This window comes from Carettochelys insculpta, chromosome 20 (genome assembly GCF_033958435.1).
Source record: "Carettochelys insculpta isolate YL-2023 chromosome 20, ASM3395843v1, whole genome shotgun sequence".
In the NCBI taxonomy this organism is placed as follows: Eukaryota; Metazoa; Chordata; order Testudines; family Carettochelyidae; genus Carettochelys; species Carettochelys insculpta.
In genome coordinates, this window is record NC_134156.1 from 7,892,566 (window position 1) to 7,904,440 (window position 11,875).

General features: G+C 46.1%; 1 protein-coding gene across 1 annotated transcript; it reads left to right on the forward strand.

Moving 5' to 3' along the window:
- Positions 1-746: 746 nt before the first annotated feature.
- Positions 747-11,875, forward strand: WBP2 (WW domain binding protein 2). Its single transcript, XM_075014762.1, has 8 exons — positions 747-912; positions 3,619-3,727; positions 4,252-4,387; positions 7,382-7,474; positions 7,849-7,986; positions 8,218-8,343; positions 9,425-9,501; positions 9,784-11,875. The coding sequence occupies exons 1-8, from the start codon at positions 854-856 to the stop codon at positions 9,835-9,837; spliced, it is 792 nt and encodes a 263-aa protein (XP_074870863.1). The 5' UTR covers positions 747-853; the 3' UTR covers positions 9,838-11,875.

The following is an 11,875-nucleotide window of genomic DNA, read 5'->3' on the forward strand; positions in this document are numbered from 1 at the left end:
TCCTGAGCGTTCAATTACTTTTTGGCTGTTTAAAAAAAATCATAATCCACCTCTTCTTCCTAGTTAGGTGGTCTGTACTGGACCCCCCAACATGACATCACCCTTGTGTTTTACCCCTTTTAACCTTACCCAGAGACTCCCAACTAGTCTGCCTGCTATTTCCATATCAACCTCAGTCCAGGCGTACACGTTTTTAATATACAAGGTAACACTTTCTCCTTTGCTCCCCGGCCTATCCTTCCTGAGCAAGCTGTACCAATATTCTATCCCAAGAGCTATACCAATAATATCTAGACCAATATTCCAGTCACACCTATTATCCCACCAATGAGCAGTGGATGTGCCATACGGGCCCTGGCCCCAGCCAGAGGAGGGGGTGCGGCTCACCTGGATGCCAGGACTCTAACGAGCTGCTGGGCAGCCCTATGGGGCCGTAGGCACGAAAAGCACCTTTCCCCTCTGAGTGTGGGACCCCTGGCAGCCCACACAGAGTACCTAACACGCCCACTGTGCAGGTAGCAGAAGGCTGGCCTAAGACCACCTGCTACAGACCAGCATGTCAGGCTACAGCTCCCGTGGAGCAGACCATGGGGACTGCGTGCCACAGTTCATCCCTAAGGGACCCAGGGGAACTACAGTTCCCAGGATGCAACACGCCACGGCGGAGGAAGACCCGTCAGGACTACAGGTCCCAGAATGCCGCGCTTCCGCCTCCGCGCCGCTTTGCATGCCGGGTGACTGCGCGCTCCACCCGACAGCCGGCCATCTCTCGCTGCGCAAGCGCAGCGTCGCTCGCATTCGCTTGGCCCGAGTGCGGCCGCAGCGGGAGGCCCCGGAGCGTGCCGCGGCGGCCATGGCGCTGAACAGGAACCACTCGGAGGGGGGCGGCGTCATCGTCAATAACAGCGAGAGGTGAGAGCCCCCCCCCCCCCCGCGGGAATAATCCCCCCTCTTTTCCCTGGGGGCCATGACTGCAGGGGGCTGGGTTTGGGTCACGTGGTTGGCCCATGGGGGAGGGTCGCCCTCCCATCGCATCGCTGCCCGCCGTGCCTAGAGCTGGTGCCAGGGCGGCGCGCGCCCAGCTCCGCTTTGGCCCCGCCCCTGAGCGGACTAGCGCGGGAATGAGCTCAGGCGCTCGCGAGCGCCCTTCCCTGATTGGCCCGCCACGTGCCAACGGCCTCGAGCCCAGGCGGCATCCACCGCCCCTCCCCCCCCCCCAGGTCAGGCTGCCAAATGGCTCTGCCCGCCCCCCCAAAAGCAACCTGCTGAACTCCAAAAGCTGCTCTTTGCTTCAGTAAACTCTGCCCTATCCCTCAGCCCGGAGCTGGTGGGATGTTCACATACTCTGGGTGATAGAGAGGGCCACCTAGCAACCTGCACCCCTGAATAAAGACAAGATTAGATGTTAAGGAGCAAGCACAAATGTAGGCAGAGTGCTTTATTTGCTAACAACAGTAGTACGTTAGGACCCCTGAGTTACACGGGGGTTGCGTTGTTTGCAAGCCTTGGGTAACTCAGATTTTGCACAAGTAGGGGGAGGTGATGCAAGGTTTCCAGCTCCCCTGGGCTTGTAGGAGCCAGGAAACTGACCAGTTTCCTAGCCCCTGCAAGCCTGGGGAGCTGGAAATCAGGTGGTAACCACAGGACCTGGGAAACTGATTAGCACCTGGCTGGTCAGTTTCCCGGATCCCGCCAGCAGGGGTGAGCCAGGAACCAAGCTGGAACTTGGTTCCCATCTACCCCTCAGTTGCAGGAGCCAGGAAACTAGCCAGCCGTGTGAGTCTCGCAAGCTGAGGTGGGAGCTGGGAACCAAGTGACAGCCTGGTTCCCGTTTCCCCATGGGGTAGTTGGTTTCCCAGCCCCTGAAAGCCCAGGGTAGATGGGAACCAGCTTTCTCCCTGGCTTCTCCAGCAGCCGTGGTTGTCTGCCCACTGGGGGAGCCAGATGGGCAGACAGCCACAGAGTGGCTTTGAGTTGCGCTTAGCTTGCATAAGCACAACTCAAGGTCGTGCATTTTGAGGGTTTACAGTATTGTACACGATAAATATATACTGTATTTGCTGTATTCATTTATATTTACTTTCACTATACTGTGCTTATGAAAAAAAAACAAGAAGTCCGGTGGTACCTTATAGACTAACAGATATTTTGGAGCATAAGCTATTGGGGGCAAAGATCCACTTTGACAGATGCATGTACGTGCATCTGATGAAGTGCGTCTTTGCCCATAACAGCTTATGCTCCAAAATGCCTGTTAGTCTATAAGGAGTCACAGGACTTCTCATTTTTGTGGATGCAGACTAAGATGGCTACCCCCCGATACTGTACTTACGGAAAATGTAATTAAGCAATACCAGAATACAAATGGCAGATTTAAAAAGAGAGAGAAACCTACAGTGCTGGGATAGCAGGAGGGTGGCAGACTGATAAACTACGGCTGTGAAACTGCTATATTTGCTGCTGGTTAAACTCTGTTTTGATGCCGGTAGATGAAGTAGTGAAATGTGATGTGTCTTATGGTTAAAATGCCAATTATTTGAGAATTCCGGATGATAGAATGCCGGTTAAAACAGAGTTTACTGTACCTTGTGAGGGGATGTTGTGCTGGAGACAGCTGCTGGGTGGAAGCCCTGGAGAATTAAAATCCTCTCTTGCCATAGCCAGGATAGCAGTTTGAACACCCTCACCCTAGGCTTCCTGCCAGCGTCCATCAGCTCCAACATGGGACAGCTTGGTAGTTCTCTCATAGCTCCTGCCCTCTGGGACTTGTTCAGCACATAGATTTTGTGCAGATTTCTCTCTGATGCCTGTTGTGCACATAGATTTCACTATTTCAATTAGGAATGGGATTTTACACCGATATAGTTTAATCCAAGTAAACCCCTGCTATCATGAACACAGTTATATCTGTATAAAGGTGCTCCTGAGATTAAGCTGTAAAGCTCTATGCTGATGTAACTGGTCTGACTCTAGCAAGCTGCACTGTTTTAACTTACCAGTTTCTCAATCAAAATAGCAAAATCCATGCAAATCCATGCAAAAACTGTGTTAATGTGCCCAGAAACTACAGGGAGGGGGGAAAAAAGCCAGTTGTAGCAGTGCTTTTTACATTCGGGATGTTTCTCTGCTGAGTGAGTTGAGGTCGTCAACTCACTTTACATAGTCTACCAATGTGAGCAAAACAAACTGCTCTTCTAGACCAAGTCTTAATAATGAGAACATAAGAACAGCCATACTGGGTCAGACCGAGGGCCCATCAAGCCCAGTGTCCTGTCTTCCAACAGTGGCAAATGCCAGGTGACCCAGAGGGAATGAACAGAGCAGGTAATAGGTAATCCTCAAGTGATCAGTTCCCTGTCGCCCATTTCCAACCTCTTGCAGACAGGCTAGGGACACCCTCCATGCCCATCCTGGCGAATAGCCATCGATGGACCTATCCCCCGTGAATTTATCTAGTTCTTCTTTAAACTTCACTATAGTCTTGGCCTTTACAACATTCTCCGGAAAGGAGTTCCACAGGTTAACTGTGCATTATGTGAAAAAATATTTCCTATTGTTTGTTTTAAACCTGCTGCCTATCAGTTTCATTTGGTGAGCCTTTTCTTTGCTTGTTTGTAGCATTTTGATGACCTATGACCACGTAGAAATTGCATTCAGTGATATGGACCACATGCCAGATGCCTTCAAAGGGACCAAGAAAGGAAGTGTCTTCTTGACTCCATTTAGAGTAAGTAATTCGTTTTCATAATGAGATCAGATACTTTAAAGACAGTCACAGAAAAACCTTCCTCATTCCTGAAAGCGTGGTTCATCTCGCAGCCCTCAAAAATGGCTGATCTTTAGACCTCAGCAGCATGATAAATGCATTTTAAATCCTCTGTGAAAAGACATAAATACTGATTACTTCCTACAAGCAGCTGTGTAGCCTGCTAGGGATCCTCAGGGGCTGAAATGCAGCTGCTCAATGCAGCAGTTAAACTAATAATCATAGCCATCTGGAGAGCAGCAGGCTCACTAGAAATTGGGAGGTGAGAGATCACAGAGAATGGACATTTCTAGAAGGCATTTCACGCAGTTGTCTCCGAGCTTCCTCTTACAGGCATTTTGCTCCTGTTCTGAAGATCTTGTGACTAGCAGGACATGGGGAGCACTTTCAGTCTGTGGAACTCCATTGTCTCACAGTAAATTGCCCATTTGTGCTGCACTTATTTTGAAGGTGGCTTGCTGTGAGTTTGGTTCTTTTCCTGGCAGGTTATCTTTGTGTCCAAGGGAAAGGATCCTATGCAGTCTTTCATGATGCCCTTTTATCTGATGAAAGATTGTGAGATTAAACAGCCTGTCTTCGGAGCAAATTATATCAAGGGGACAGTGAAAGCAGAACCAGGAGGTATGTATTTTTTGGTTGCAGTAGTGCAAAGATAGTTCCACAGCATCAGAATCAGAGAAGTGTCAAGTTTAGGCATTGAACTGAACTGGGTGGCATCCAGATGGCTTAGTGTTCAATACTTCTATGATATGTGTCTTTCTTCATAAACTGTAACCAGAAAAGTTTCCTTTCCCTTTCTCCCTGGCCATTTACAATGAATTGGTCTGTGTCAGAAACTGATCTAGTTTCCACTCTGTTCTGAATATCAGTGTTCAGTCAGCCACATGATCTCACCACTGTGGGAAGAATGGGGTTGGGGGGGAAGAACTATGGCCCATGGGATGCATTTGGCTCATCATGCACTTCAGTGCTGCCCCTGAGCTCCCGACCAGGAGTGCAGCAAGGACAGCCTTGCTGGGGGAGCCAGCTCAGCTCCTGAGCAGCATGGTGACCTGGTCACTAGCTCTGGCCCCCTCCTCTTCTGCCTGCTCTCCCTGCTTCAGGCAGCAGCTCCAGCCAGGTGTCACAGTGTTCGGATGAGTGGCACTCAGGGCTGGGAGTGGGGGAGGAACTGAGCCACACCTGGCTGCTTGGAGAGGCACAGCCTCTCCCAATATCCCCTGCTCAAACCTCCATACAATTTCCATACCTGGTGTAGCCCTCAGACCAAAAAGTGTTCCCATCCCTGCTCTAAGGACTGTTAATAAGTTATGGCCTGTTGAAATAACCGGTTCAGTCCCTGTCCAGAGGAAGCTGCTCTGCTTCTTCCTAAATTCATGTTCACTTCCAGACAGCTAACCAGAAAGAATTGTCCATCTCTTGTGTAACTCAAGAAAAGGCATCTTGTTGCCGCGACGCGCCTTAGCAGTAAAAACAATCTCATGTGACTTTATTTTAATAGGAAACTGAATAAACGAACATTACATGTTCAGTTTAAGGCATGAAAGGAAAGAGGCAGGGTGGTTTTAAAGGGGGCTTACGTACTCGAGCACACCTGGAGAAAGGGCAAAATAGATTTTTATCAATAAAATGTAATTGTCCCATACTTCCTGTATTGTTCCTTTCACTGTTACTGGAAACCTATAATTTAATAACCTCTCTCATATCCCAGGCTTGATTTCGCTTGCCTGCTCTGGCACTGAAGTCATAATCCCATGCTTATAGCAGCACCATCTGTCATCCTGGAAATCAGCATTATAGCTTCTGTGCAAGATCAGTCAGACAAACCTGTTTTGGGGGGGAGCACACATAGTGAGAAGAAGCTCTGAAAACCATGTAGAAGGCAAAATGATTTGCCTAAAATCTGTGTGAGCCTTTCCCAGAGGAGGTCCCCCTTAATAAACATGTCCACGTAACACAGGGAAGTATCTCGTGTTTAGTTCACAAAGTCATTTAATTTTCTTGTCCCACCATTGACACTGATACTCCTCTGGTGTGGTGATGGGACTCTTCAGCTTCTCTTGTTGCTTTTAGGCCTGAAATATGGGGTGTTCCACCCATTTCTGTTGTTTCATCCTAGAACAACATTCATGGATTGGTGGTAGCTTTAAATTGTCCACCTTTTTCATCAGCTTTTGCAGGCAAAGACCTGCTTCGTCCTTGCCCACGAAAGCTTATGCTCCAAAACGTCTGTTAGTCTACAAGGTGTCACAGGACTTCTTGTTGTTGTTGAAGATACAGACTGACTTGGCTGCCTGTCTGATACTTGTCACCTTTTTCATACCATTGATGTTTTTGCACCACTGGGTACTCAAGCCCTCATCTAATTTGTAGCTAATGATTGACTAGCTGTCAAGACTTCTTAGCAAAAGTGGATTGGGACCATCTCTGTTTTGCACTAATCCTGTACTGAGCCAGAGCAGATCTAATGCTAATGGTGTCCTACATTGTCTGTGGTTGGCATGATGATAGGCACATAGCTTCAGTGACCCTTCTGATCGCTGTGATTGATGCGTCAATTTCTTGGTTTGAAACACTCATGGCTAACGTGTTTTTCCTAATTAAGTATGTGAGAGAGTTTCTCTGTCTGTTCAAGAACTCCTGCTAAACAGTAAGAGCTAGGACCACCAAATTTGGTATACAGCTTCCTTTTATAACTTAAAGCAGTGTAAGGGTTTGATTGTGCCAGGAAAATGGGCTGTGCCTGGACTGGGATTGCTTCTCATAAAACCATAAAGAAAAGTGACAGAATCACCAGGCAGGTGAAAGGGGCTGGTTCCTGTTCCACCCCCAATCCAGGACTGCCCCATGCCTGGGTGGCCTTTTGGGAGGAAAAGGAGGACTGAAGCTGCTCGCCTTCCCCCTCCAAATCCATATGGAGACATTACTGTTTCTTTCACCAGGGAGCAAGGAGAAAGTGCACAGTTTGCTGCATTTCTCACTCTGGCTGGAGATCATAGTGGGCAGACAAACCTGGATCTGCCCCAGCAGGGGACAAGCACTTTTCCCCCTGGCCGTGCCTGCTGGAGCTGCAGTGGCCATAAAGAGGCGGTTCTCACCTAGCCCCAAGCTGCTGCGGTGAGAGATGTCCGGGCTAGACGTCTCTCCCAGGGCAGCCTGCATACTGAACCCCTCATCCCCAGCCAAACTCCAGAGCAACCATTTAAATGAAAACAAAAAGCAGTCTGAAGAATTGGGTCTGTCCCACGAAAGCTCACCTAATAAATTATTTTGCTAGCCTTTAAAGTGCTACTTGACTGCTTTTTGTTTTGATAGTGTATAGACTAGCACAGCTCCCTCTCTGTTACCATTTAAATGAAGCGTGCATATTTTCAACACTCAAAAATTAATACAGTTAAAGACCTGAGCAACACTTGGTTAATCATCTAGTTAGAGCATAATTATGATAATCCTCTCCTTTTACCTCCAGGCTTTTGAGGTATCTGTCAAAACCAAAGTACTTTATTGCTGTGTGTGAAGGATCTGTAGGTAGATTTCAACTGCCTCTTAGCGAAGACTCTGAATTGCACTAAAGCACATTCTTGTCTTCCATCGGATTTATGTTCTCTTTTGTAGGTGGCTGGGAGGGATCTGTAACATTCAAAATGACTTTTTCAGCTGGGGGCGCTATTGAGTTTGGACAGCGTATGCTCCAAGTAGCATCTCAAGGTACTGAAGTTTATTTTATCTACAAGGCTAATGGAGGTAGAGGCAAAGGGGGAATTGACTTATTTTGTATGGGGTTGTAATGAGCACAAGGTGCATGGATCCTTCCATGGTTAAGATACAGCAGGATGGTTTAAAATATTTTTGAATTTCAGCCAATAACTTGGATTTCACTTGTTTGTTTGTTTGTTTGTTTTTGTTTTTTAAATTATTAATTTTGTTCATCTTGTTCAATCAGCTGTAGATCTACTTGGCCGATTGCACTAGATTCCGAGTTTGTCTGATTTCCCACTTTGAAGACATCGGATCTGTCCTGAGCTTAATTTAATCCTTAAGTTCTTGTGCCTCTGGTAATCGACTTGCTTTTGTTTTCACAGCCTCTAGAGGAGAAGTTCCCAATGGAGCTTATGGTTATTCCTACATGCCAAATGGAGCGTATGCCTTTCCCCCATCTGCAACTAATGGTGTGTATGGTCCTCCTCCAGCTGGATACACCTACCCCCCACCACCTCCTGGTGAGTTTGCAAAAGAATAAAGAAAGCTTTCTGGTCAGGAAGAGGGGAAGGAGCATGTGTGTTTGCAGATGTCATCTGCATTGGTTTAGGTTTGGTTCAGCATCTTATGAATTTAAGCACCTGAGTTTATTTAATTGTATCTGGTTTTCAGACGTGTTTTGGCTGTATATTATATGTGGCTGACCTAGAGGAGCTGTTCCTACAGTAATTGATTGTCACTCTGTTTCTTAGCTGAGTTTTATCCTGGTCCCCCCATGATGGATGGAGCCATGGGCTACATGCAGCCTCCACCTCCTCCTTATCCCGGGCCCATGGAGCCTCCAGTCAGTGGTCCAGATCTTCCTTCAACTCCTGCAGGTGAGCAGTGTGGCCAGTGGGTTAGTCAGAACCTTTTTGCTGTATGACTGGTGTCAGCCACTGATTAGAAGTTGCCCTAATACTTTCAGGGATTGTTTTCTTCTCTCTACAAAGGCCATGAAGAAATATTCTGTAAATAGTTTGTCTAAGGGGCAAAGTGAATCTGAACAGAATCTTTAAAATGTGACTCTATTCTAAAATGTAACATTCTAAAATTGGTATGATTTGAGGAGTCACTTTATCGTCTCTTGGGCTGTCTCTACACTTGTTGGGGTTTACTTTTGAAAGAGCAGTGTCTACACTGGTTTTCTTTTGAAATAAGAATATGCAAATGAGGTGCTGGATATGTAAATCTGCACCTCATTTGCATTTTTGATTTCCCTCATTTGCATGCCTCTTTCAAAAGAGGAACACAAGTGTAGCTGCAGCCTTGGTGATTTCAGAACCAACTTGTCCCATTTACAAGTTAAAAGATTTTTTTTCCCCGAATTGCCAGCCCTGCAAACAGTTCAGTCTGATAGCCAACAAGTTCATCATCAACAAATATTCTCCAGTTGGATCAATTCTGTTTGTGTGTGAGCTGAAAGAGAGTCCAGCTTGTATTCCAATAGAGAGGCTCATCTGCAGGGCTAACGAGTGTTTTTTCTAAGTGGGCAAGCAGTGTATTAGTCAGCAGGGGAGTAGATGTGGTGAGTAAACAGGTCTCAGGAGAACAGAATGCCTTTCAGAACAGAAGTGCTTTTATGGAGAGAGCTTTGAGCAGCAGCAGGTCAGTGGGAATCCATCTGACTGCCATTCAGTGAAATGGAACAATGAGTGAATCATGCATAGAGTTAAGCAGGATTTGTTTAGCAAAGTTCTCACATCATTTTCAGCATCCTGTCAGAAAGCCAAAGGACTAAGCAGGGCAAACTTTATTAATCTTGGCTACCCAGCTTTTTAGTCTGACCTGTCCATACTTTCCTCATCGTTGAAATTGGACAGGAGGCATGTAATGGAAATGGGTCTACAGTAGGTTTATTGGATGGTAGCAGTTCCCTGCAGTGTCACCCAATCTTTAACCTGTGTTTGTTCACAACAGCCGAGGCGAAGGCTGCAGAAGCTGCTGCCAGTGCTTATTACAGTCCAGTCAATCCTCATAATGTCTACATGCCCACAGTAAGTTTCACATAGTCATATATAATAACTAACTGTATGTTGCATGTGCGAAGGGGGCCAGAGTCCCCATGGGAACTGGGCCACTGGTGAGTTTCACAGGAAATCAGATAAAATGTTCAGAATCCAGATAGCGATCATGTATGGATAGTAGAGGAGTAAAATCAGTGATATTGGTTGTGTTAGAGCCATTGTACCCATTGGAGAAAAGGAGTTGTTTGAACTATTAGATTTCCTAATTGTGGATTTAAGTTACTTACATATTTTTCCCCTCCTCTGTTTTAGGACCAGCCTCCCCCTCCTCCTTATTTCCCACCAGAGGACAAGAAGACCCAATAAGCCAAAAAGGAACCTCTCCACAATGCATTGCTTCCTTATTTTCCATCTGGCTGAATCTTGGGGGTGGGGTGTGCGGCTTTAAGGCAGCAGAGGCTTCCCTCCAGGCAGGTAGATATATGCATAATGAGGGAATTGATTTAAAAGGAACTAGACTATCAGTTGCAGTCCTGAGAATGTTTCTCCCTGCTGTCAGATTCCTACTCTCCCTGTGTCCAGTGATAGCTAGAACGGCCGTGACAATTTCTCTTGCCCTTCTCCATCAGTACACTTAAAGGAGGTAACTGTTCTCATTTTAACACTAACAGATCTTAACACTGAAACAAGACATGTTTTAATTCTGGGGGTTATCCTTCAGCCCAGTGCATCTCATCTAGCTTTCATCTTCCTCAGTGCAAGGGAGAGGTTGCAGGGGGAGCTCTGGGCTTCAGTAGCAAATTGATACCTATTGTGCTTCTCTTCAGTACTTAGGAACCCCCCTGGCACACCTGAAATATTGCTGTACCCCCACAAAGTGCACTGTTGCATCCTATCTTGGTGCAGTCAAATTTTATCTTTTGAGGAAATAGTTGAATCTCCATACAAAGCTGTGTATTCGCACCAAACTAGTCCGTGCTGTTTCTTTCCCAGTAAGACGAGTAGATCTTGGGCCACTAAATCCATTTCAAATCATTAACATACCTTGTTTTTTCCTTTGCAACAACACAAGCTGCAATTTCTGACCAGTGAAGCATCTTGTTACTGTGATTAAACTGTATCATTGAGGTAGGCGTGGAAAGAGTTGTACAGACTCCACCATGGAAGGATTTGGGAATTGTCTCATTTTAGCGTGGGTGGGAGAGCATTTTTCCTTTGACTGGGTGGAGCTGAAACATCACAAACACACACACAGTAAAACCTGGAGCATGTGGGAAGGAGTCCCATATGGACGATTTTGTTCTGTTTCATTCCCTTTGTAATACTGCAGTCTTATTACACCCTGGAAAGGCTGAAGAGGTGATTCGTCTCTAATGCTGATTTTAATTTCATTGTAATATTCCTTATTGCTCACTTTCCCAGGAAGAGATCAGAAACTTGCCCCACGAGGGCTGCATTTCCTAGATTTCCTTCAGCAGATGGAAGTGTTAAGTGCTGAAATTCCTGGTCTCTGGAGTGCCGAGTTTCCAAGCCAGTGTGTCTCTAGCTGCTACATTTCCAAACAAATTTGATCCCTAAACATCCTGGCTTGTTTGACACAACTCAAGCTGAGTTGAGCTCCATGGTGAAAGTTCACGTAAGGGTCCTGTCTTTCCTGAGTTAGCAAGCAGAGATAAATCACCTCCCGTTACTACAGCGAGGCTCTCTATGCAGAAATCTGGAGAACAATGTGTTCACTTGTGGGTGGATTTAATTTTCGGAACTGTCCTGCCAGCACTGGATGAAAGCAATGGAGCATGGCTTAACTTTCCTTTGTTTCAGCACTTGACTGATGATTAGTACTGTTGGTAGCGCTCCCAGACCAGCTATGAATTAATTATATATGACACTAATCTTGCGCTTTCACATAGGCTCTTCAGCTCCATTGGAGATTCAAGCATGCTTATTCCATGATGTCATCTTTATATTGCAGTAGTGGTCACTCTGATACTTGAAACCCCTGCAGGACTGATCAGTAACCAGCTGTGTGAGAATCCTGCAGACTTACGTATAAATCAGACTTGTAGGTTTCCTTTGAGAGAGCAGTGCACACCTCTTCGAAGCAAATGTTCAGAAAGATGGTGTGTTATAGAAGCTGCCTGAGGTCTGCTGCATGCAACCTGCCTGAAAGACAAGGCCCACCTTTCAGTGTGATCTCCTGAAAGCTTTCTAGCTGACTGGTGATATTGCAGCTCTTTGTGCGCTGACTTTTCTAGATTTGCTCTTGAAATTACAGTGACGTAAAGAAATGGTTATTTTTAAAAAGTATTTATTTTGAAGAAGTTGAATTAATATATTAATGTGAAAAAATTCTGAATGCAAATTTTGTTTTGCTGAGACTGTGAAGTAAAGATAAACTAGCTTG